Source organism: Harpia harpyja, chromosome 14 (genome assembly GCF_026419915.1).
Source record: "Harpia harpyja isolate bHarHar1 chromosome 14, bHarHar1 primary haplotype, whole genome shotgun sequence".
Classification (NCBI taxonomy): Eukaryota; Metazoa; Chordata; class Aves; order Accipitriformes; family Accipitridae; genus Harpia; species Harpia harpyja.
In genome coordinates this window covers 30,118,932-30,145,587 of record NC_068953.1, presented here as the reverse complement: position 1 = coordinate 30,145,587, position 26,656 = coordinate 30,118,932, and the positions used below count along the sequence as shown (strand labels likewise).

The following is a 26,656-nucleotide window of genomic DNA, read 5'->3' as shown; positions in this document are numbered from 1 at the left end:
ATTTCTAATATAATTAGGCATACTGATTCTGCCAGAAAGCTGTGTAGAAGTGTGCAGTATCTGGGTCTGTCTGCTCTCTCCTTTGCCTCTGTTACTAGCTAAACTTCCATAACACATATGTGAATAATCCTTGAAATAATTTCTTACATTTTTTTCTAAGTCAGCATGATATAATATTTTCATTCCTTTCTCTCTCTCCTTTTGGAGGAAGATGATACAAGAAACCATACTTGGTTGATTAGGACATTCCCCCCCTGCCCGCCCCCCAAATTAATAGAAACAGTATTTAAACCAGGTAATGTTTCCACCACATTTTTCAGAGAATTTTTAGTTTGACAGTAAGGACATTAATCTAGACTCCTGCTATGCTCTCCCACAGTGGAAATCCAATGAACAGTAGAAACAAATAAGCATAGCAGCTTCAGGTGTTTTTTTGACTGCTTCCAGATACATCTCAGTATTTGCTGATGCTGCCTGCACTCATGGGAAGTTTTTCATTGCTTCCTGGAAGAGTGTTCATTAAAAAAAAGTTAATTATCACATAAATCCATTTAACAAAGCATTCAGAATTTACTGAAAGTAAGCATTCACTGGATTTAAGCATTTAAATTAGTTTAAGATTACCCTAACTGTCAAACACTTCTGTAACACTGACTTGACATCCTCACTCCAGATCAGTAGTGCACTCTAGCCCTTCTTTAAACATCATGCATGAACAAAGGAGTACTTCATAAAGCTCGATGTTAACAGTGGAATCTTCTGATGGCTATGTAAGCCACTCTTCTATGCCCTGTCTCCCGAAGAGTAGACAGGACATTATACTCAGGTTGCAGCTGAATGAAGTGAATGCTTTGCCAAGAATTCTAACTCTGGAACCACCCAGGGAATTTCTGCAAGGAATACTGTGTCTAGTAGACACAAAGGAGGTTCTGGAAAGAGTGAGATGGGGATAGAGAAACTTATGAAATTTAATTTTGCAAATTCATCATACTAAGAGCGATGTGAACCTGCATTACCCTGCTCTTAAGAGCTGCAAGCCAGGGATAGGATTCAAGGGAGGGAATAGTAGTCTCCTTCCTCTTATGAAATAGAAAGATGCAGATGTATTAATAGATGTAAACATCATAGCAGTAGAAAGTAGAGAACCTTCTAACTAAAACCAACATATTTTCAAGAAAGAAATGTATTGCTTTGCTACAAAGGCTTGTGTCATGCAGATGGAAACCTAATAACAGAACACAGCTATTGCAGGGTTGGTTCCAAGATGCAGCAACACTCGGCTCTCTTTTGCCGATACCTTGGCAATGATCTATAACTCACCTGGAGCGTAACATGACAGCATGCTTTGTTTTCACAGTACTACCAAATGCCAGCATTTAAAAAAAGAGAAAAAAAAAAAGAAAAAAAAGAAAAAAATACAGGAAAAAAAAACAGAAAAAAGAATAAAAAGGAAGAAAGCTGAGCAGTAGGCACTAAATTGTGGTATTAAAACTCAATCATTAGACACCACACCTGTGCTTGTGTGATATTAAACTTTAGGGCCTTTTGCAAAACTCTTCTTGCATGACCACCCAAGAAAATCATCACAGGTATGGAACAGACAGGTTCCTCTCTCCAGTAAAATTGTCATTATCAATATTTCAGTAAATATATGAGGATGGTGGAAGAGATCAAAGGATATTATCTATGTGAGAATAACTTCTAGGCTGTATTAAGCTGTGGTAGTATGTCAGGTCTATCCTATAAAATAAGTCTGGAAAACAAAGAAAATACTAAGGTGACTTGCTGATTTATCCAAGACATCAAAACTACTACAGCTTTTACTGGCTTAAAAAAAAAAAAAAAAAAAGAGTCTAAGGAGACCATGCTGTTATAGGTTTTATTCACAGTTCTTCCCAGGAGAGCTCTAGAGAGATTTCTCTCTCTAAAAATCATAAACTGATCTCAGAGGCCCTTTAAAAGCCCAAGTGAAGTTCTCCTTATAAAATGCCCTTTGTCTGTCAGAGGAAAGGGCTTCTGATCAATGTCCCTACAATACATATCGTATTGCAATAACCTAAGTGTACTCCTGAAAAAAACAAATGTCCATCTTGCAGTTGGGTACAAGGAAAGAAACATCAGACTTGTGTAGTCAGAATGGTATTACAAATGTTGGAAACAAAAATTTAAATTCCTGCAGTGCTAAACAGACTATTTCAACTCTTGATGAGACTGACATATAAAGCAAGATGCAAGAATACTACAAATTCTATAATCAATTACCACTTGCTATAAGTATTGCTGAATTTTAGCTCATGTTGTTAAATGCTACATGCTTATGGTACTGAGTGTGACAATCATCATTATCACTAGCAGCAGTGAGTACTTTACCCTTCCAAAAGGTTGTGAAAACATCATCCAGCTAGTCATCCTCAACTCCTGGGAGGATCAAAATATTATTGTTCCCTTTAAATGGATAGTAAAATTAAGACAAAATTATGTTGAACAACTTCCTATGCAATTAGAATGCAGATATTTCAATACTGAAGAGGAACATAGTTCCTTCTCTACAATACCACCAAACACCATTATGTTCTTTTGATGGCATTTTTTGTTGAGGCACTCTCAGCTTGCAATAGCTAAAGAAGAAATTATCAACACATCTATAGAGCTGGAAAGGGTCATCTTTCAGCATAAGATCTCAGTGAAGTCTTACAAAACAAATATTTTATGCTGTGTTTTCTTTAATGTTTTCATTGTGTCTGAAGGTTTCTTAGCACGTCAGAGGACAAAAAAGAAAGAAGTGTATGTAAATATATATAATAAAGTAGGAAGCCATAATGTTGTAAGATTGGGAAAGTGTGGGATGAGATACCAGATACCAATGATTCCAGATTGTCAAAAAGGCTGAATTATATAGCTTCTTCAAGGTATTTTCCATGGCTATTAAATCTTGAGAAATCCTGAAAATCTCTTGGTCTGAGTACCTCATTTTTTTGAATGCAGAAGACCAAAGTTCTAGTGATTAAGGATTTTCCACACTGAAAAACTGGGAATTAGTAGAAAAAGAATTAAACACTACCAGGAAACCAAATACTAGTTGAAGAATTCTCTAGTGATTTTATCACAAAAGAGATGATTGCTGAGCTGCCTGAAAAGCGTGACAGGTGGTTCTTGCAAGATGCAGGAAAGCAACATTTTTCATTTTCTCTTATTTTCTGCCCTTCCTTAAGAAGTACAGATACAACATCATAATCAAATGATAAACCATGGACACAATCTGAGTGGCAACAACATATTCCTCTTGAAAACCTTGCTGATTTCTGAGACAGTACAGATAAAATTGGAATATGCGTTAAAACGCAACTTCCTTTAAGTTTTACTGAAAAATCAGCATAGCCTTCTATTTATACTAAATTATTTACTGCAGCTGTTTTTACATCCTCTGTTGCTGACATTCTATCAACAGCTCTTTTCATGCAGTATTGATCAGACTAATTAAGACAATATCGTAACTTACATTGCACAGGAAGTTAACAAGCCTCTTTTACTCTAGGGACTGATACAAACTCAACATGATTGAAATCAATTCTGATTCAATATTGCACCTACTACTAGAAAGGGATATCTTGTTGAAGATGAGAGGTCTAATGAAAGTACTGCTGATTTTTTTTAAACCTAATTTAGAACAAGCTTACATATTGACCTTAAAGTTCTTGAGATGTTAATTCATTTCTACAGTCTACATTAACAATCATTAAATAAAAAAAAAAAAAAAAAATCACAGAAGCTTGGAGGCCAATATGTCCTAGTGATTATGAGATGGCCAAAAGGATGACTGTGATAAAAATAACCACAGTGCACCACATTTATTACACTTTATGATACTGTTAGCATCAGCTTTCTTAGCAATACGGATTTAACCAACTGGTCAATTCATTTTTTCAATGGAACGTTAAATATTTTTAACATAAATGAAACAAAGTACATGAATCTCATTTTCAAAGTAGTATAATATTCAAACTCACTGAACAATTAATCTGTTGCAAAAAATATGACAGGATGCTCAAAAACATTTGCATACTAATGGGAAGATTGGGACCCCTTAGGTGTGTTAAATATTTTTGTATCTGCAGTTTGCCTTCTAGAGGTTTACTCATTCAAGACTCAGTTGTTCAATGTTTCCAAACTGTTTACACCACAAATGACTGCCAATCCTATTTATTGTTTGCAGGATTTCTCTCAATCTTATCATTTATATATTTGTAAAAATTCTTCAAAGGCAATATGGTGCTTTGAACCATTTGTTGTGTTTTTTTGGGCTGGTGATATGGGTCAGGGAACCTCTGGGCTGAGTTTCTCTTCAGGTAAGTGAAAAGGAAGATAAAAAGGATACTTTTACTCTGTGTGTCTTTTGTAGCTTTTCAGTTTTAGCCAAGATTCAACTATTACAGGGAAGGATACATCTGTCATGTCACTTGCATGGTTGTGGCACCCTGAAAAACAGCTCAGCTGTAGAAAGTTACACTCGGAATCAGTTCCTGTACTCTTGTTCAGAAGAAAGCGAACTACAACCAGACTGGAGGTTATGCAAACAGAAATACAGAAGTATTACACTCAAGCCTAGCTGGCTTGAATGCTGTTTTCCAGTGTGTACAGTGACAAGAGATTTCATCACTTTTAAGAAGTCTCAGAAAGAACAATCTCTCTAACCATTCTCTACTACGAGAAATCATAGACTACATAAGGACTGCAAGAAACTTGTAGCCCTGATATTGTCAGCGACATGATCTTGGATCTTGCTTTTCTCACAATGCTTTTATAACTGAGCAGAAATAGCTTTAGTAACAATTCCTGTTTGAACTGTGACACTCTCAAATAGCAGAAATAGATTAAAATGCTAGCTTCCACAGGCATCTCAGGAAGTTTTCATTTTTCACTCTGCAAACTTCTGCAGGAATGAGAAGACAAAGACTGAACTGCTGTTTTCTCTGATAAAAATGAATCCAAATCCTAAAAGTCAGATCTAAATATTCTTAAAATCAGGGGTGATTGAATGTGAGGTATCTCTTTAGAATGCGCCATTGATATGTGTTCTGCTGTACTTAGTAGAGTGCATTACAGGACAGATGATCTGTGAGATAGAAATAAATGTGCTTGCCATATCAAACTTTCAATACAAAAACCCTCCCAATTGCCTCTAATGTAATTCAAAAAGGGACTGAATGGCATGCGGTAACTAGGTTGGGAAGCCTGGTGGAATAGAGGAGGATTTTCACACATGTGAAACAAGATGCGAGACAAGAACCCAACTAACAGCAACAGAAAGGTTCCTCCAAACAGAAAGGCATGGTTACAATGCTCATAACCATTTGATCTTTGCAATGCTTCATTACACTACTGTCAAATCAAGATGTCTTGTATGCATCTCATTCATGGAGTGAATCAATCTTGATTTTCTTAAATTAAAAATATTCCTGAAACAATGTGTTAGAACATGATATGCTATTCTGTTAAATCCTCAGAAAGAAAACGTCCCCTTCTGATGGAGAAAGTTTCAGCTATGCTTTATTTCTAGACCATTATGTATGTAATTATGATAGGGGAATTCCCACAACACTGTATAGAACACTTGATAGTTATCTCTTTGCCACAGAATACAATCAGCATTTTCAAGGAGAAGCAAATGAGAGTCCAAGCAACGTAGCTCCAAATCCAGCAATAGCCCAATTCCTTGAGGAATGTGCAGAGAGTAAACTTCAGTTAGATCCACTGCAATCCATAGAGATTTGTTTTGGAGGCCCTCCTACAAGATGAACCCCATGTTCCATTTTGAGAATATCAGAATCAATGCAGTGCCCCTCCTCCATGTTTTCTTCCTCCTGTACATAAATAGTGCTAAACAAGATGTGCATGAGGGGAGAGATTAAACTTAGGAAAGCTATTTCTACTTCCTACTTCCTCCATCAACTTAACGAGCAGTTAGTTGGCAAGCGACTTGCACATATCCTGTTGCCAGCAGAAGTACAAGCTCATCATTCTTTTAACTCATTTTCATGCCTCTAAGTCCAGGTAATATAAATGTTGTGGTTTAAGCTCAGCCAACAACTAGGCACCACACAGCCGCTCGTTCACTCCCCCCACCCAGTGGGATGGGGAGGAGAATCGAAAAAAAAAAAGTAAAACTTGTGGGTCGAGATAAGAATGATTTAATAACTAAAGTAAAAGAAAATGTAATACTAATAATACTAATACTACTAATAATAATTAAAAGGAATATAATAAAATAAAATATATTAAAAAAAACACCAAGAAAAGACAAGTGATGCATAATGCAACTGCTCACCACCAGCTGACTGATGCCCGAGCGGCGATCCGCCCCTCCCAGCCAACGCCCCCCAGTTTATATACTGAGCATGATGTTCTGTGGTATGGAATATCCCTTTAGCTAGTTTGGGTCAGCTGTCCTGGCTGTGCTCCCTCCCAGCTTCTTGTATACCTGCCTGCTGGCAGGGCATGGGAAACTGAAAAAATCCTTAATTTAGGATAAGTGCTACTTAGCAACAACTAAAACATCAGTGTGTTATCAACATTATTCTCACACTAAATCCAAAACACTGTACTAGCTACTAAGAAGAAAATTAACTCTGTCCCAGACAAAACCAGGACAATAAGCCAAATGATTCCCAGCAGAACTCGGGTGTCAAATGATTACCTAAAACAGAGAGATCAATGGGCTGATGTGCAATTAATTATTTTTAGCTAGTCTTAAAATGTACCTACAATTAAATGGGACAATTAGTTAATAAGAGTGAGCAGGAACTGACATTATGAAAGCATACCTTCTTTTGTTACTATCCAGGTAACAGAAGTTATTTGCACTTATTGAAGAAGCTACTAACGAGTATCTTCTTTGCTTTATACACTTTTAAAAACTCACCACCAACAATCATATTAATGCTGCACAATATATTTTTATATTATCTGATTTTCAAAGCAAACATTCTTTTCTCACTTGTGAAACTATGTCAAAAGCTTAGCTGTCAAACACAGCCCAGTTTCAACCACAGTGTAGAATCACAATTAACCACAATTAAGCAGTTTGGTTTAGAAATTTGTCATTGATCTATGCTCCATGGGGTCAGTTGCTCCAGGAAATAGTTATAGTTCCTGAACAATATGAATCTCAAGAATCCATCCCTTGAGACAGCTGCTCACACAGAGAACACAGAGGGAAGAAAGAAGACCTGACTGGAATATCTATGTACTTTTCCTACATGTACAAGCTAGGTAAACCCTCAGGAACATATCAACAGTGAACAATGTGGAGTAACTCCAGAGTTGTAAAAGCCCTTTCCATTCAAAAAAATCAGAATATCAGAAAGTTTGTAGGTCTTGATTTTCTATTGTTTAGAATCTTGTGTAGTAATTGTGTTGCAATTTAAGTATGGTTTAAATGCACCTCAGATATTTTTGCAGGAGAATGCATGGTGACTGGAATCAATCTGGCCAATGAAAAAACAAAGAAAAAGGTGGTTTCACCCTAATTCTAGTTCCAAAGGACTTCCTGACCAATATTTTTTTTCCCTTACACATCCATGGTTTGGTATTTTGAAGGGACAAGATCCTATTTACTTTTCATATTTTTGTCTGTTCTATAGCATATTAATATGACTACAATAAGCATTAGGAATATATTTTTTTATCTTTGCTTTGACATTTCTTGTATTCTGAGTTAAATAAAACAAAGAGGGTTTACTTCATGTAACAAATTGCTCTGGATGTAGCCATAGGCTGTGGAAAGTAAATAATATACTGATGCTACCAAACATTATTTTGTAACTGACCAGCAACTTTCAGCAAGTTCCAAGGACAAAACCAAAATAAACAGTAGGTATTTCATAAAGTTTCTGGCTAGCTCCTCAGCCAATGAACATCAACATGCCTTCACTGATTTCTGATGATCTGGCCCTTCATTTCAGGAAATATCTGAGTGTACACACAAAATCCAAAGGTGTGAAGTATTGCAAAGCTTTAGCTGTCAGGAAATACTCACTCTGCAAACAGTCAGCATTTAGAAGGTCTTGGCACTTCTCATGGCATTTGACACCACATTCGGTGCATCTCATGCCTTGTCTGGCTATGCCCCAAAGTAGACCTTCACATTCATAACAGTATGTAGGAGTTGTAGCTGTCCAAACTTCAAAGTTATGAGGTGTAGTTGATGATATTGGATAGATCAAAGCCTGCAATGTCTTCTTGAAGACATGTATTTTCTGTTGGATAAGAAAAAAAATAATCCAAGACTTCTGTTAAGTATTGCTTAATACATGTGAACTGGAGCTAAAGTATATTTCATTACACTTACAATGTTACAAAAAATCTGAATATACATAGAAGTATGAACTAATTTGCAAAACACTGATTTACTCATTTTGCCTTGCACTTTGAAGACAAAAGAACCCTGGATGACTGTTTTGACTGATTACAGAAACAGGAGAGTTAAATTGGAATCAGGTCAGTCAATTAACACAGTAGTATATATTTTTTATATTTTGAGGGAAAAAAAAAAATCATTAGCATTACATTCATTAGTGCCTTTTAAGTGAATACCTAACACATTACTTCTGAATATTTAACTTCCTACAGGAACTTAGACACACTGCACAAAATGTACTTTGATTATATACTGTGCTATCCTTTAATACTTTGTGTCTATATAATCTCCTCATCAGATAAAACTGGGTCAATTTTACCGTTCCATTTTTTCTGTATTCCTATAATAGCATACTCACTACTTCCTTTTTAAACACCAAGATGCTTTTCACCTGTAAAAAAGAATGATCCACACTCTCAAAAATCTGGACTGTTTTGGTGTAGGACCCATGACCAGTTCTAGTAGAAAAACAATTATCACCTATTCACTGATTAGTACTGCAAACAACCTGAATCTCAGTTCCTCAGTCCTTAATAAGGTGAAAACAAAGCAGTCCCTGACGTTTTGTATACAAAACATAGGGTTATATGGCCACAATGGTCTGATTTGTTCATTTGAGCTTTGTTTTCAGGCACCCAGATCTTCTAAGTCCAGTTGATTTATTGGGAATACGAAAAACTCAGCAGTCTGTAGGCAGCACTTCGTACCACACAAAAATACGACCTTGGGGTTTTTTTTGTGTGTGGGTTCCCCCCCTCAAATGAGCACATGGCTGCCATAAATGTATTAGAAGTTCTAGACCTGTTCCCTTCTAAGTTAATAAGTTGTTTCTTTTAGAAAGAAGAAACCATATTAAAAAAGGTAGTACAGTGGGAAGTGGGATATTTCTGAAAGTCTGTCCTATCATCTCTTCATCTTGTGTGGATATAATGCAAGGTAGCTGTAATGCTGGCTGTGTGGCTGTAGCAAACTGGGGAACAACGTTTTGGAATTTGTGTTGTTTGTCCATACGAGCTTTAAAATCACCACCACATAGATAGAAATAGAACAGTATAGAAAGCAAGGCTGACTTACTCAGTTAAGCATTTATTAACACTCCTATAATTTTAATATTCAGCTGTGGTAAGTATATGGCAAATACAAGATATTAGCCTGTCTAACAACATGCTGACATGCTTTTGGTTTTATGTATCTGCATCTCCACTCAAACGTGAGAAATTCTGCTAATAATAAATTGTCTGACAAAAATAAAATATTTTTTTGTGTGCATATCCGTATAAAGTTGCACAATCAGATGCGTCAATTAAAGGACTTTTGCTACCACAGGAAAATCATTATCATGTAGTCATAAATCTACTGATTCATAGGTTCAAGCACTACAAATAACAAAAACAAATGTTAAGTAGCTTAGGCTGCAACAGGTCTTATTGAAGTTCATAGTCACATGCTAAAGACAACATCCATCCTGTGAAGTGTGGCCAAAAAACATGTGGTCAGACATTTCATGGACATTTGATCCTAGCACCTCTGAGAACACGGTAGAAGTGAACTAAGAAAAGAAGTTGGTATAGCAAGAAAGACCAAAACAAATATTCAATTGCTCTCCGGGGTGCTTTCTTAGCTTATCCTAGACAATTAGCCATCTAGTAACTCCCCTGAAAGCAAGCAAAGCTCTGCACTGGTTTGATTTGGCAGAGCCTAAGAACGACTGGGCTAGTCATGGCCACCTAACTCAGCAAACTTCACCTTTGTGCATTTATCTACCCCCTGCTTCCCACGTCACAGCTTACCAGCTACAGAGATCAGAAAGAAAACTTCAAAAACAACCTAAGGTGAATTTATGCAGCTTGTTGAGGTATCATGTTTCTCAGAAAGCACCAGGTCTTTGAAGATTCCTTTGCAGATTATACTCTCGCACTTCTGAACTCTAGTAGTATCAGTACAAATCCTGCCCTTTCACCCTGTTCAGCTTCACTATTTTTTCACAGTATAAATAATTTTAGAATTTTGACAGTAACTTATCTATTTCTGAAATGGCAATAAGTAATGAAATGGCACAGTCCAACAGGCCTTGAAATAAACATCTGAGGGTAAATGAAGTTTTCAGCTGAAAGACACAATTTATAGATCGCTTTTGCTGCTGAACATGATCTTTCCACTGTTGTTGATAAAGAAAACTACAATTGTAAAGGAGAATTTCATTTATCTTACTGTCTAGAAGCTTTCATTCCTAATACTCTTCTCTGTTTAAATATATCTATTATATGCATTCACTGAGCTCTGGGCATGGCAACATTTAGCACTGTTAATATATAGGAGGATTATTTAGTTATCTGCTTATCCTCCAAAGTGAGGTTTATTTGTCATATACTACTTGAGATACTTTTTCAGTGTCATCAATGTATTATTTTCACAAACTTGCAGCTCTGTCTCTTTGTTCAGCAAAGCTATTAAACGAATGCTCAATTGAAAGCATACGTTTAAGCATCACTGAAGTTCATACTTTGACACTGCTTAAAATGTCTTTGGATCAGTGCCTGAGAACATACAAACTCACTGTGTCATGAATGTGTTGTACCAGAAGGATAGCAATGTCAGGTGGCAACGCGCAAAGCATTTAACCTCAGGTTTTAATTTTTGGAGTAAGTGGCATTTGATTTTTAATAAAAGGCTTTAGTTCAAAGAATTTTCATACTGAATCTAATCAGCCAAATAACCTGCTTCTGTCAGAGTTGCTAATATTCTCTCCAGAAAAAGTTGAGGGAGAGTAAAATCCAGAAAAGCTTTAATCAGAGGAATAACTTGCCCAAAGGGGATTTTCTTCCTTAACTCTCAGTGGTGACTGCACTTCTTCATCTGGTTTTGTTGAGAGTATCTGCAGAGCTCTTTTATGCCTGAAAAATGTCTGTTCTTTTTGTTTTCAAATCTTGCTCTACTCAGTTTTAATGATGCCTTAGGGCATTAAGTTCTGCTGGCTACTTACAGACCAAGTAGAAAAGTATTACCTTTCACTTGTTTTAAATATCTTGCAAGTGGTTTTACTGGCTGTACCGTTACATTTATGCTCTGAAGAGTACCCACTTCTCTTTAGTATGTTTAATGGGGGCTTGGCATAAGACAGGCTTCTCTTATTCATCTGTTCTCTGAATTAGCTTTTCACATTTTCTTATCAAATGCCCTTTTATGTTTCTAAATTATATTTGTTTTCTGCCTTTGGACTTATGTTTTTATTTAAAGATTTCTTAAGAAATATCTATTACTAGTACACAATTTTTCATATGGCCTGGTTCAAATGGAGGCCAAAGAGTATAGTGGCATAAAAATACATTCAACTTATTTTTCCCTTTCCATTTCTCCTGAACCATAGTTCAGTAGTTTCTCCTGATTGACAGCAAGCATTGGAGAAACGTTTACATTGAGCTGTTCACGTGGATTTGCTGCCGCCTTTTTTCCTCCTGAACAGTACCACTTAAGTGAGAATCTATAAGTGTAGTCCAAATTGTTCTTTCTTGTCCTGCATTTGTTGGCAATTAATATTATCTCCAAAACTTTCACCTTTAGCCCTCCAAATTCACAGCCTGGTGGTTTTTTGCTTGAGGGGAGGCTTGTAAACAAATAGTTGAACCTGTATTTATTGTCATAAAAGGTAGTAATACTTATAAATGGTTTTATTTGTTTGTTTAGTTGACATCTTTTAGTAAAGTATATGGAGTATCTTAGGGTCTTTTACTGAACTTAGATATTTTTGTAGCAGCTATAACATAGATGGAAAAAGTCTTTATTTTGCACCACTTGCATGGCATAAGTTTGTTCTCTATAATTTTCCCTCAGCCTTTAACTTCTTTTTAAGATTCCATAGTTATCCTTTATTCTATCATCCTTTGTTGCTATTTTGAGATGGAAAAACAAAATAACTACCTCTCCTACTGAAAGATCATTTCAAACACCAGCTGTTTCTGACCTCATCAATCCACCCCTGAGCACTACCAAATTGTTCCTTTATGATTACCATATAGGCACAGAAAGTTCACAATAAATCAGAGAAGAGTGATGGACGTGTGTATACTTCTGCTATGGGTTTCAGTTTCCAGAGTATCTGTCAACATGTTCTGCTCTTCCATTCTTCTACTATGGAGTTTAACAACAGTGTAAAAAAAATTCAACCCTTTTTTCAAAATATATTCTAGAAGGCTATGTTTGCACTAGCAATTTAAGGAACACAAAAGACGTCTTTATTCCTTTCAATTAGTGCTTTGCTTACTTCAGCCATGTAAATCCGCTTGCATCACACTAAGTATTCCTGAAGAAAATGGCACCTGTTGTGTTTTTGTTTAAAATAAATTTCTTTTGCAAAATGTAAGTGAAGTCAATAATTGAAAACCACAACACACAGGTTTTACTAGCTATGAGAATATATTTTTTTCAAGAGATTGTCCTCTTCACTTCTTGTATGAATTAAATATTTCTTTATCTTGAATCACATATGTTATTAGCATGAGTTACATTTACAAAATCAATTAATGTCCCAGCCACCTGTATGGGCTGGGGGGGGGTGGGGGGGTGGAAATCACACAGAAACCTTCTTGCAAAGTCCTGTCATTCTAATTGTACTCATGGTGTGATGATGAGAGACAGATGCTGAAAGACTGCAGGTAAAGCATGGTGCCGGTGGACAATTTAAAATAAAAGGTTTCCCAAGTAACTAATTTTTAAAACAAAGGTTTCTTGCTTAGTCTCTTCTGACCATCATGGATGCGAGTCAGCAGAAGCAAACCTGGTCTTGTCACTGTGGATCAGGCAGCAAATTCTGCTCAAGGTCCCTGGAAGTTCCTACACAATAAATGGAATTCTTATACACTCAGCCTTATCCATTTCGGAGTGTCTAAGGCTGAAATAATTTCTAAAGAGCTCTGTATAAAAATTTCTCCATTACTTAAATGGCTTAAACCTGCCATTGAAAACACTTACCATTTCATCATTGTTTATGGAGGTCCGGATGAGCATGGCCATGGAAATACCAGATTTTCGAGCTGCAAGTGTCTGTTTAAAACAAATGCAAAACTGTTAAAAATTACACTAGTAACTCCAGTTGTTGAATCTAATGGAATGCAAGTAGTACTTGATTATTCTATTGGATTTAAGCAAAACTGTAGGAGCTACAAAAACTTAGTTAATGTTTGCAGCACACAACTTTTAAGGTTTCAGTACATAATGCAAGCACACTTTCCATCATCATTACTGTTTCTTTCAGCAGTGCCTAGCTGAACTGCCATTTCTAATATAAAACCTGTTATTCAGAGGTTTATGTCTCAGGTTTTTTAAACCACAGGCTGTCGCTGTTTTTTTGCTTTGCCAACCAAATGAATGTGGTACAAGGATAGGCATCCTGCCCTAATTTGGAAGCTAGCTGTGCCTGCAGCAACATGGGAGATCATTTTGTAATAGTCTTACGGTTTAACTTGTCAGTCCAGATAATTTTTTATAACTCACTGAGCATTTTTAAACTGTCTGTATGTATATAATATGCTACTTGTCTTAAATAAAAAGTCTTTGGGAAACCTAAAAGTAATTTTTTCCTTAAAGACAATATTCATTCAATACTATGAATAGCTAAACGGAGAAATACTCTGGTTCTTGGAGGGAGTATAAAAGGCTGGAACTCTGTCTCAATCTGTCTTCTTTTGCCCACATGATGTTATGAGTATATGAACACCTTCCAGTTCTGAAGACTAAGTCCTTGGTTGTAGAGACAATCTCATTTGCTCTAGTATAGTACACACAAAAGTACTCAAAGTATTTTTTAATATACAATAAATAAGGAAATTTTATTTTCCTTACTCCAATATCCCTGTAATTTAAATGGATCCTTGAGAATTAAATAGAGAGTATAACGATCAGAAAGTAAAAAAGACCCTGGGGAAAGGAGTTCTGTGTGTTTTCCAAATAATATTTCAACTCTGAATATAACTTCTGCTATCAGTAGTCTTTTTGGCCTGACAGAAACAGGTAAGATTTATTCCACTGTACAAAATATTAACCATAACCCTGCTATATTACTGTATTTTACCAGCAAAATTGGGCTCATGCATCCTTCCCCCATTCTAAATCATTCCAAGTGTGCCTGTTTACTTGTGCTTTACCTCTCTTCCGTAATCCAGCATCTGCTTTGTCATACATTGCTGCCCTCATAGTCTAGCAGTGTGAGGATGATTAATTATACCATCCACTAACCATAAGTCTGTTGTTGCCTTTGTTGTGAGGATACAGATTTTCACCTTACTGTGAACTGGGTCTCTGTAGTCCGCCATTACAGAGCTATTACAGCAAAAGTTTCAGTGATGTTTTGCATACGACATTCTTATTTTTTGTGAAATACATATTGGGTCAGAAGCAATTTAGGCTTACATCAGCAGAGAAACTGCATCATTAACCTTTGGATGGAAAGACAATTCCAATTTCTTCCCATTTTATAATTTTTAACACTGACATAATTTAAATGGATTTTTTTTTATTTAGAGATATTAAGACTGTTAATTTTAATTTTAAACGTTCACTTTCCCCTGAGAACATACCCATTCAATTTTCAATAAGTTTCCCTTGATAGTAATTAAACTTGCAGATAGACACAAAATTACTAATCTTGTGAAACCAATTATAGGGTAAGGAGTCATCCTTGGCACAGAAATACTTGATTTGATTCATCACCGTCCTATTAGAGTTAATATGGGATGCAAAGAACCACCACCACCACCACCCCCCGCCTTTTTCTTTTTTTTTTTCTTTTAAACTGTCAGGAGTTTACCAAGTCTATGCCATTAATTTGCTATCAGTTTTCCCACTCCGTTATTAATAAGTAAATAATTCTGTTTGCTTCTCTGTGACCGTCTTTTCCTTCTATTTCTGTGAATATGGGAAATTCCATTGGTGTGCACCAGGGAGATTGACAAAGTGACAGGAAAGATTAAATAGAGCCCAGGCTTTTCTTCTTCAATTTTTTGGTGACAAAACCTAATGCTACAGGACCCACACATCAAAGTGAGAAATGGCAAGCAAAAATGTGTTTGGAACAGTGAGAAGAAACGAAACAATTTTCATAATCAGTAGAGTTCTAGGTTTAAAAAGATTCATTTTAAAAGCACCCATCTTCTGATCCCTCTTGAAGCATAGGTTTCTTTTCAAAGTCTTGAAACATAGCCACTTATATTTACTTGCCTCCAGTATGTTAGTTTTATAGTTTTGACCTCTAGTCTTCATGTTCCTTATACTTAGAAAGTGATTTGATTCTTTTAGGTCTAAAATACACAATCCTAGCCATTCCAGGCTATAGAGCAACATGGACTACTTGTCAGGACAGGAATACAAAGGGCATAATAACATTAACTTTGAATATAGGGTAGTGAATGCTACTATATTCTGTCCTCCAGCAATATATCAAAGTACATGAACCAGCAGGAGAACTGCAGTTTCATGCTATCAGTATAAATCAATAAACAGATAATATTTCCTGTGAGAAAAAGGAAAGTATGGGAGCAATTTTGACCCTGTCACATGTCATTGAGGCCCAGTTCTCCCAAGGACTACTCCTGGAATCATGTAGCTTAGCCATTTTGCTCCTTAATCAGAAGTGTCTCTAAAATCATACTACAGTGCCCTATATAAAATAACAAAGCCCAATAAGAAACAGATAATTAGGCTGTTCTTAATAAAGTGCTTGTCATGTTGGAAGGATAATAGAAGAAAGTGATATCTAGAGGGATTTGTGGATTAAATTTACAGGGATTTTAGTGAAAAAACTCACAAGGATTATTTCCATTTATCCATCACTGTCAGAATAAACTACATCTTCAAGAGAAAGCCCATAAATAAACTATTTCTGTTCTGAAATACTGTAGTTGGTGATAGTTCAACAACTTGAAGCACTGAACACACACAGAACAGTGTCTGTTCTTAACAATGGAATGAAGCAAGGAGGAGTGAGTATTTTGGAAAGAGGAAGGGAAAAACACTACCAGACACATTTATGGGAAACAAGGTGACAGGTTATGAATGCAGCAAGAAAACTTTTTCCCCTACAGCCCTTCTGTTTTTAAATAGTAGCAAGGAAGAAAGGTAAGTGTAGCTAATCATCTGGAGCCTCCAGGAAGGAGGTCCAAATTGCCAGAGCATCAAAAGAACAGGGTGAGCAACAGGAACCTGAAGCCTTTCACTACTCTCCTTTAACAGGACACAAGACTTGTTCAGCAGTTTACACTTGCTTACCCTCTCAAACTGATGTTCAGATACTACCTCATGTCTTATATGAGAATTTGACCTGCAGAGTATAAAGATCTCTGTGTAGGTACTGTTGTATCATGAACATATGGACAAATTTATTAAAAAAACCCCAAACCAATAAGAGAAGATGATAAAGCAGAACACTGCCTATTTAATTTTTAAATGTTTTTCCAAATCCCTGATACAGGATTTAAAATAACTTAGTCTCCTTTGTGCTCAAGTCCTCTTAGACCCCCTAATAACTTCTGTCTACATTGTCTTATGTATTACCTCCAAGTTTTCCTTAGCAGCTTAAATAAATATAATTAGAAGTCATTCTAGCAAAAACATTGAAAAGTGGTAACCATAAGTAAAAGAGAATTAGACTCAAGCCACAATTAAATGTTAAATGAAAAATTGTGTGGGTGAAAAAAGATCCACCTGCCATGATGAAATAAAAGAAAGCTGTGTTTTGAGCAGCTAAAGTAGCAGGGAGGAAGGAGCAGTCAAGCTAACGTTTTGCAACTGTTCATGAATGCTGGCTGTGCCATGCAGTAGTAATTTCTCTGTTTTTACAGAGCATTTCAGTTTTCCTGATCATCTTCTCCTTCACAATTTTTTACTTAAAAGAATCTCTAGACTGCTATCACCAGGAAAAAAAAGTTGAAGACAAAATATTTATTACTACTTTACAAATACTGTTAAATTTTTAATGCAATGTAAAACTTACTCACCAGAGGTGAATCTGACAAAAAAATATTGCTTTCAGCATTTAAAAGCTGCATGATTTCAGAACTGTTTCTTTTTGAGCAACTGCAGGTAATTTATAAAGGCCAGGTTGGATAGGGCTTTGAGCAATCTGGTCTAGACGAAGGTGTCCCTGCCCATGGCAGGGGGGTTGGGACTAGATGATCATTAAGGTCCCTTTCAACCCAAACCATTCTGATTCTGTGATGATTCTATGATCACTCTAGGGATCTTGACTTTATTATTTTGGACAACAGATTTGTCCTCTGTTGCTTGGGGGTGGGGGTGGAGGGGCAGGAAGGAGGAAGAAATGACTCAAAGGGAAAAAATGCTATTCTCTGAAATTACTTACCCCATTCCTACAATTTTTCTATTAAAAAAGTTGATGTCTGATCCTGAAATGTTCCACAGAACTGCAGTATTAAGCCCAGAAAATGGATTTAGAAAGGAAATGGCAACTCAGCTTAACTACACAATCATTACTAGACACCACTGTAATACTATTTACTTTTTCCTTCATAGAATCATAGAATCATTTCGGTTGGAAAAGACCTTCAAGATCATCGAGTCCAACCATTAACCATGCCCCCTAAACCATGCCCTGGAGTACCCTGTCCACTCGCTTTTTGAATACCTCCAGGGATGGTGAATCAACCACTTCCCTGGGCAGCCCATTCCAATGTTTGACAACCCTCTCAGTAAAGAAATTTTTCCTAATATCTAACCTAAATCCCCCTTGCCTCAACTTGAGCCCATTTCCTCTTGTCCTATCTCCAGACACCTGACAGAAGAGACCAACACCCACCTCACTACAACCCCCTTTCAGGTAGTTGTAGAGAGCGATAAGATCTCCCCTCAGCCTCCTCTTTTCTAGACTGAACAACCCCAGATCCCTCAGCCGCTCCTCAAAAGACTTGTGCTCAAGGCTCCTCACCAACTTGGTTGCTCTCCTCTGGACACACTCTAGCAGCTCAATGTCTTTCCTGTAGTGAGGGGCCCAAAACTGAACACAGTACTCGAGGTGCAGCCTCACCAGTGCCGAGTACAGGGAAACAACCACCTCCCTGTTCCTGCTGGCCACGCTGTTCCTGATACAGGCTAGGATGCGATTGGCCTTCTTGGCCACCTGGGCACACTGCTGGCTCATATTCAGCCGGCTGTTCATATTTGTTTTCATAGCACAGACACAAGAGCATGCCCCATCCAGCCTCCAATATCATTCTGAATAATAAGGTTAGTCAGAAATGGCATGGAAGACAACAAAACCAAACAAGTACATCAATAATTTCTTAATTTCCCCACAACTAATTCTTAATTCCTGGAACACACAGGAATGTGTGAAATAAAGGAATGTAATCATATTATTATGATTTCCATTTAGCTGAATTTAAAAACCCCCACAAATATACAAATATTGTTTGATTTTTATGGTTTATCTATTTAATGTATGAATATCAAAATATTTAATCCAATTTGTCTATTAATGATTAAAAGAGTTAAGAAATTGGACTGCAAATAGCAGACTTAATGTAAAATAGTCCGGATATTTAGCTTTTATCTAATGATTACTCTGACAATGTACAAAAACTGAGAATACGGCAGCTGCAATTTATACGAATGTCTTCAATCTTAAAAGAGTTTAAACTACCATAATTGAGTTCTAGCCTCTATAAATGCTTTTGTTGTGGAGACACATAAAAGAAGTATCAGTGCATTATTGTTTTAGCTGAAATGGGCAGTTGTTTTATCTGGTGTGTTCACTTAAACTGTATGAACCAAACAGACTGTTTTACAACAGCAGCAAGGATTCACAAATTATTCTTGTGTTCTTATAATCAAATGATAAAGCTAAGTAACAATACATTCTTGAATGACCAAAAGAAGAAATTTGCCTGATTACAGTGATTGTACAGTATAAAGTTACCTTTAAATCAAGTGAAACCGGGAATTTTCTAGAGTGTTCATAACAGTTGAAATGATGACTTGCATTAACAAATGCAAAGACTAAAGCATATACAGACAGAAGAATAGAGCTAGCTACTCTGTCTATGACTGGGCAGATCACCACACCTATGTGGCCATTGTGAAATAAGTACTTCTAACCTCCAATGTAATTATTGCTATTCCTCTCCCTGGTTGTAGTCCCACCTCAAATAAAAGCTCTAACTATTATAAAGAGAGAGAACATGTTTGTTTAAAATTAGAAGTTACAGCAATTACATCAGCAAGTGCACTTGACTCTTTCTGGCTCTACATTAAACAGAGGTCTGTTCAAGATCTCTGTATTGTTATTCGAACAGCTCTCTGTATTGTTACTGCACTTAAAAAATCATCTCTTCTTTCATTGTCTTACCCTCCTATACCAGGTATATTCTACTACAACTCTCATGACCCATAATGAAACTCATGACTGCAGCAAAGAACTGTTCCTGTAGATGGATTTTGACTGCCTTATCCTCTCTAATGACTCAATACAAAACAAGCAGGGAAAGCAGAGAGTTCTAATGCATTAGTGAAAAACTCATTTCAGAGATTTAGGAGAAAGAACTAGCAAGGCTGCTGTTGAAGACTGGATTTTTCAAAATGTGAATTTATGGAACCAAATGGGAGTCAAAGATACCATTTTAAGAAGATGTACATCATTTTGATAAGCCTTATATTGAGGTACCATGCTGAAAGCATGAAAACTAATGGAGAGAAACTGGAAGCGCAGAGTGACTAGGAAAATATGGAGGGACCTTTACAAGTGCCAAAGTTGGTGGAAAAAGAAAATATTTCCATGGCGCATTAATTTAGTTAACAGAAAAAAATTACACCATAGTACCTAAGAGTCTCTATTTGCTTTGGGAAATTCACCTGTTACAAGAGAGATCAAAGAATTTAGTTCATTGATACAAGAGGATTTAAAAGTAGGGAACACTTTCAACTTCTCTTTATCTAGGTATCTAAGGCTGTTCAGTTCCACAGGGGAAGCATCATGACTGGGTCCGAAACAATCTGCTTGTATCATTAGAGAGGATACTTGGAATACATAGATAACTTTTTAACATAAACTTTTTTGAATAATTTTGGCTTATATGATGCAGGACAAGACATTCACATAAGGCACAACTTCACTTAGGATTAAATTCTTGGTCATAAAGTAGTTTTTCTATTTTCCAATAAAAGGTCATCACATAAACTATGACATTCATGAAATCACTAAGAGTTATTATGAACATTTTATAACATTTATCAGTACAAAAGCACTTACCATAGCCTGAAAAATCCAGCCAAGATAGGAAAGAAATTATAAAGAATATAATTTGTCAGAATTATTGCAACAAAAAAAATCAGATTATATCTATTTCAGTCAGTGTCAAAAGATTCTAGCACTCATTTCTAGCGATATTATTTCTATTTTTCTGAAACAGTAATCTAAGTAAACATAATAAAAGATCATTTACAACATATCAGATCTTATAAGGACTTGAGAATTAAGTTACTGATTTAAATAAGGCATTTTGGAATCAACCTATTACAAGATCAGAGCTCACAGAAGATTGCTTAAAATGCACATACCTTCGAATACAAATAATCTTTCAGAGATGAAGGTGACCTACACTAAGTCTGAAATAAGTTCCTCTTGAGCTGGTAAAATTGCTTTAGGTTTACAGCTGCAGAACTGAATTGTAATATAATTTACTATTTTAAAGGTAATATAATTTACTATTTTAAAGAAGTATATAGTTAAAGAACATATAGTTAAGAGCTATACTGTAAGTCTATAATGATTAAATTCCAGACAAAATTTCAGTTTTAAAACTCTGCAACTTACACTTATTAAAGGTAGAATTCCTTCAAGACAGTAAAGTAGTAATCATTACATAGTAATCATTGACATATTAGAATAATAAAATGAAAGTTTTATTCCACCATTCAAAATGTGAATTTTCGTTTTTGTTTCGCTTTGATAATCATTGTTTTTCAAAGTGAAGAGTTAATATTAAGATTCTGATGTCTTAACTCATTCTGAGTTATACCTGTCTGTAAACAGTTCTAACAATTAAGAATAAAGCAAAGTACTATTTAATATGCATAAAAGTGTCACAACATGGCTGTAAATTATAGTCATGTAAAATACAACTTACAGTGGAGTGGCTACTGTCAAAAAGATGGTTTCAATGAATGCAGGCTCTACTATGTCATAAATTGCAACTTTTCATTGATTTCAGAAGGAATTCTACTCTAAAATGGTTGCTGTGCTTTCCCTTTGTGACCATTCAGATAGTACGGTGTATCACCATAGAGTAACTGAACAAAGTAGCTGAGAATACATTGAGCAATAACTTGGCAAAGATTGATCTTTTAAAGACAACTATAGTAACCATTTACTTTGGCTGACTCCCCATCATTTCTTTACAATGAGAAATTGGTTTGGGGGCTCACCACCACCAGAGACTAAATATATATTTTATTGAATTATGAATTCTATACTTCAGGAAAAGAAAAATTGAAATGTGAATGGCATTTGAAATTCCACAGAGCAGAGAGATTCTACTCAATCTTGTTTAGACTGCAAGTCAGAATAAATCTGAAAAGAACTGCCATTCTCTTCATCTTTCTGAAATTTATTTGCCTAGATTATTATTATTGTCTACAATAGCTGCTAAAATAACATACCTCATCTTGTACCAAAAGTATGCATAAATCTTTAAAACATTCATACTGAAGCAGGGTTGCTTTTTAAAAGGAACTTCCTTCTTCTTTCAGTATTATAATAAATCAAGTCAATCGGTATCCCAAACACTCAATAACAGCTGTCCTCACAAGCTAATTCAACATGAAAATTAGTAGTTTATTATTGCATGAAATGCACATTCCTTGATTCCACGAGTAATATCTAAATATTCGATGAGATATTCAGATTTATCTAGTACATTATAACAACTGCATCATTGACTTTTACTGGCCTCAATCCATTCTCTCAAGATACCTTTTCTCCACAAAACAATTTTTGACAATCATTCACATGCACAATAGTAATTACAAGAAAGATCTAGACAACTGACAAATGAATCAACAGTTTCATGGCATCAGAAGTTACTTACCACATCTCGAACAATGGGAAAAGATTTCTTTCTACGCAGGTCTGGCATGCTATCGATTCCATACAGCCCACGGCCAGCACTGTAGGAGATGAAAAGGCAAAGAAAAAAATAAAGACCTGGGGCTTACAAGTTTGCATCCTTAAGAACTGCTTATAATATCTGTATTTACAGTTAAAATGAAAATTACCAGTTATCAGCTAAAGAAGGTAAGTGTTCTAATTCTTATGAAAAATTAATGAGAGTGTTCTTGGTGTGTGTCGTGGTTTAACCCCAGCCAGCAACTAAGCACCACGCAGCCGCTCACTCACTCCCCCCCCCCCCAGTGGGAGAAAATCGGGGAAAAAAAGAAGTAAAACCCGCGGGTTGAGATAAGAACGGTTTAATAGAACAGAAAAGAAGAAACTAATAATGATAATGATAACACTAATAAAACGACAACAGTAATAATAAAAGGATTGGAATGTACGAATTATGCGCAGTGCAATTGCTGACCAACTGCCAACCGACACCCAGCTAGTCCCTGAGCAGCGATCCCCTGCCCCCACTTCCCAGTTCCTATACTGGATGGGACGTCACATGGTATGGAATACCCTGTTGGCCAGTTTGGGTCAGCTGCCCTGGCTGTGTCCTCTGCCACCTTCTTGTGCCCCTCCAGCTTTCTCACTGGCTGGGCATGAGAAGCTGAAAAATCCTTGACTTTAGACTAAACACTACTTAGCAACAACTGAAAACATCAGTGTGTTATCAACATTCTTCACATACTGAACTCAAAACATAGCACTGTACCAGCTACTAGGAAGACAGTTAACTCTATCCCAGCTGAAACTAGGACAGTGTGGCTGACTTTTTCTCCTGGCATTCATCCAAAACAAAGAGTAGTTGAAAGGTTGCTTAATACCTCCTGAAACTTTTTATCATGGATTTAGAAGTTCTAACAGTAGCTTTACATCAAAAGGACTTGTATATCTGGTAGCTGAGATGGAGCCCAACATGGTACAGGATATCATTGCTATCATAAATTTGATACAAAGAGTAAAATATCTAACTACATACTTAATCACATCTTCTCATATGAGCCCATGTAAATGTGGAAAACAGAACTTGTCATGTTTTAAGATAATTCTATGGTGGCCATCATTATTTTCTCTTGCCTGGTTTAAGCTTTTTCATTAAGCACACATTTAAACCCCATATTAGATCTCACATACAACTTGGAAACAACAGCAAAGAACAACTTGGAGCCACTTCAAACAATAAAAGGCTGACACACCAACAGGATTTAAAAGAATACATACCGATCTTGTAACAATCTGCCTCATTCTCCCTGACTCTTCAGAATAGGTAACGCAGGTATTATCCGCCTGATTTTTTTCCACAGTGGATGTTGGAAAATTGCTATATACCTTGTCAGATCTAATTCAAAGATACTTTGAGATTCTCGGAGAAGCTGGGATACCATGTTTTTCAAGACCCAACATATTCCCATTCATGCTCTTTCTGTTTGGCACTGTTTCAAATACCCTTTTCAATTGTTCTTATGTTTCTATCTCTCTATATCTATGTATAAAAAAACCCACATGTCACAGCAAACAGTTTATCATCTGAAAGCCCTCATTTTATTTATACATATCACAATTATTGTGTGAAAAGAGATTTAACTGAAATTAGTGACAGAATTTTCACTTCCTTCCAAAGACTCAGTACTTTGTCCCAAATGCTCCTCTGCTGACTTGAGGATTACAACCCCTCACCACTATAGAGTTGACAAATTACATATTAATTAAGCCAAGACTCTGGCTGATGATTCCTGTTGGATATAGATGTTACAGTTCAACAGCTGCAGCTAAATCCAAAAGGAATTATGGATCAGAGACCTCAGCTGTCACAATTTACTGCCTGGCATATTGATATAAACTGAAATCAATGCTGGGTTATGCTAATATGCCAGACTAAGCAGTTCAGAGACAGACATATCCCCCTATTCTGATACCTCCACTGCTAGTATCTTCAAGATGAATCAACACAAGCCCACAGAACTCATAAATCAGAACTCCAAATTATTAAGAGAAGTGAAATACATTAATAGTTGTTACAAAAAAGGACACCAACTCTGGTTTAAGCAATCTCTGAATTACAAGCTATTAGAAGACTAGGTGGCTAGGAGAATATCCTAAGGAAATATCAACTTATGCTATGCTTACTCTTTTCTGACAATTTCCTAGGTGTCTGCTGTTGGCCACCATCAGGAGGAGCAGGATGCTGGGCTAGACGGACCTTTGGTCAGCCTCTGTATCACTGGGGTTTGTTTGGTTTTTTTGTTGGTTTGTTGTTGGGTTTTTTTGTTTGTTTTATTTTTAAGGCAAAGCCTACAATAATTTTTATCTCTCACTTGGAATAAAATGGGGTTCTGTTTGATCCCCTTACTATTCCACAGGCCTCTGGAAGCAATGGACACAGCAATAGACTGGCAGTAATTATTTCCATACTTTACTTTCAACAGATGCGGAGCAGCAAATTTACTTTCTTGGAGCATGCTTGATAGCGGACTTGAAAAGTTCAGCTTGGGTGAACCTTAACTGAACTAAAATCAGAGAGGAAAGGTAAAATGGCATAATGGCATCTATATTGTTAGGGCTATTTGTTCACCATCTGTTCATTAATTCTCATACTTTGAAGTGCTGGTGAAACTTTATCTTTGGCAGTATCAGTACTACAGACAGGTCCAGCTTCTGATCTGCAGAGAAACGGGGGTGCTTTCTTGCCCAAAGTCCTGTCTCTAAGATATGAGAGACACCAGCACAGTTACACCATAAAAGAGTGATGAAATGAATCTGGGCTATCAGACTACTTAGTGGGCAGCTCTCCAGGTAGAACAAATTGTAAAGGAATTTGGGAAGCTATCCTTAAGGTCAAAGAGTACTTTTACATAGCAGGGGACAAATCCCTAAAATGGCATAAAAAATAAACTTACAAAACCACAACGTGGAAGCAAACATTTGGGACAAAACCAATAGGCACTGTGGCATGGATAACACTGAAATCTGTGCTTTGAATTCAAGAGATCAGTTAGCATCAAGGGAACAGTTAACTGTTAAAGCTAATTCTAGAAATAATGAGTCAGAAAATACTGCTGCACACTCCAGTCCCACAGTTTGGGTTACTGTGATAAAGCACTCATCACAGCTGCCAAATATTAAAGCTCAAAAGTAAGTTAGACATTATACATTTGGAGCTGTTGACACACAGATAAATCCCACAGAGAGAACAAACCCATTTCTTGTATCTTGTAATAAACAAAGACGCTTTGAACGTTGTTTCTTATATGGATTTTAAAAGATTAAATATAACATTCAGGATCATCTACACATTCATTTAATCTTGTAGTTCAACACACCTGCAAAGACCTTGATAAAGATCTCCTAATATTTACACTGATATACACAAGATTCAATGTCCAAAATTGATGGGTTCAACTTTAAAAAACCCTGTGGAGTCAAGAGTCTTTCTCCACAAATTCAAATAGGACTGAGATTAAATTCTAAAAGCCCCATGCCCAGCTCTCCCAACACCATCAACCATTTAGACTTCAAAGATGTTTCCTCTGTCTTGATAACTCAGTATTCTTTTTCATATGGTGCCAAAGTTAAATGATAAAAATGTAATTTTTTCCCAAATAAATTATAACTGTTAAAGTTTTTCCATAAATTGTATCCCTTTTTCCATTAGTTAAAAAGGAAAAAAAAAAAAAATCACATTTCACTATCATACCACAAAGCAACAACTAGTTTCACACAGCTGGTAGGAGAACTTTCCTAGTAGGAGAACTTCTGAGCTCCTCAAGCATTGATGTTCTTCAGGGAAATCCTGTTTGACAATGAATTTTCACCCTTTCTCTTGCAAAGAAAATAGATACATTTTACACTCATAACATGGCTCAGAAATGAAGTGATGCTTTCATCCTTAAATTGTATATTATTTTTTTAAAAAAGCAGACATTTGGTGTTGGATTAAATTGCTTGATCCCTAGAGATGCCAAACATTCTCAAACCCTTTTTTTCAAAATGGCACAGTCTTTTGGCACTGTGCAGGATTGAGTCGCAGATCACACTCAGAATAAAATGAAGAATAAGGGTATAAATTGATTCAAAAT

General features: G+C 36.2%; 1 protein-coding gene across 5 annotated transcripts in view; it reads right to left on the bottom strand.

The window, feature by feature from the left end:
* UNC13C (unc-13 homolog C) overlaps positions 1 to 26,656 on the bottom strand; it is a 203,899-nt gene that overhangs the window by 130,141 nt on the left and 47,102 nt on the right. For all 5 annotated transcript variants that reach the window (XR_008238255.1, XM_052807837.1, XM_052807834.1 and 2 more), the window contains exons 5-7: positions 22,507 to 22,585; positions 13,385 to 13,456; positions 8,036 to 8,255 (exon numbers count right to left, since the gene is read on the bottom strand). Coding sequence is in view for 4 of the 5 variants with exons in the window: in XM_052807837.1 (XP_052663797.1) it covers positions 8,036 to 8,255; positions 13,385 to 13,456; positions 22,507 to 22,585 (371 nt within the window). In the remaining variant the exon portion in view is untranslated. The remainder of the gene's footprint in view (positions 1 to 8,035; positions 8,256 to 13,384; positions 13,457 to 22,506; positions 22,586 to 26,656) is intronic.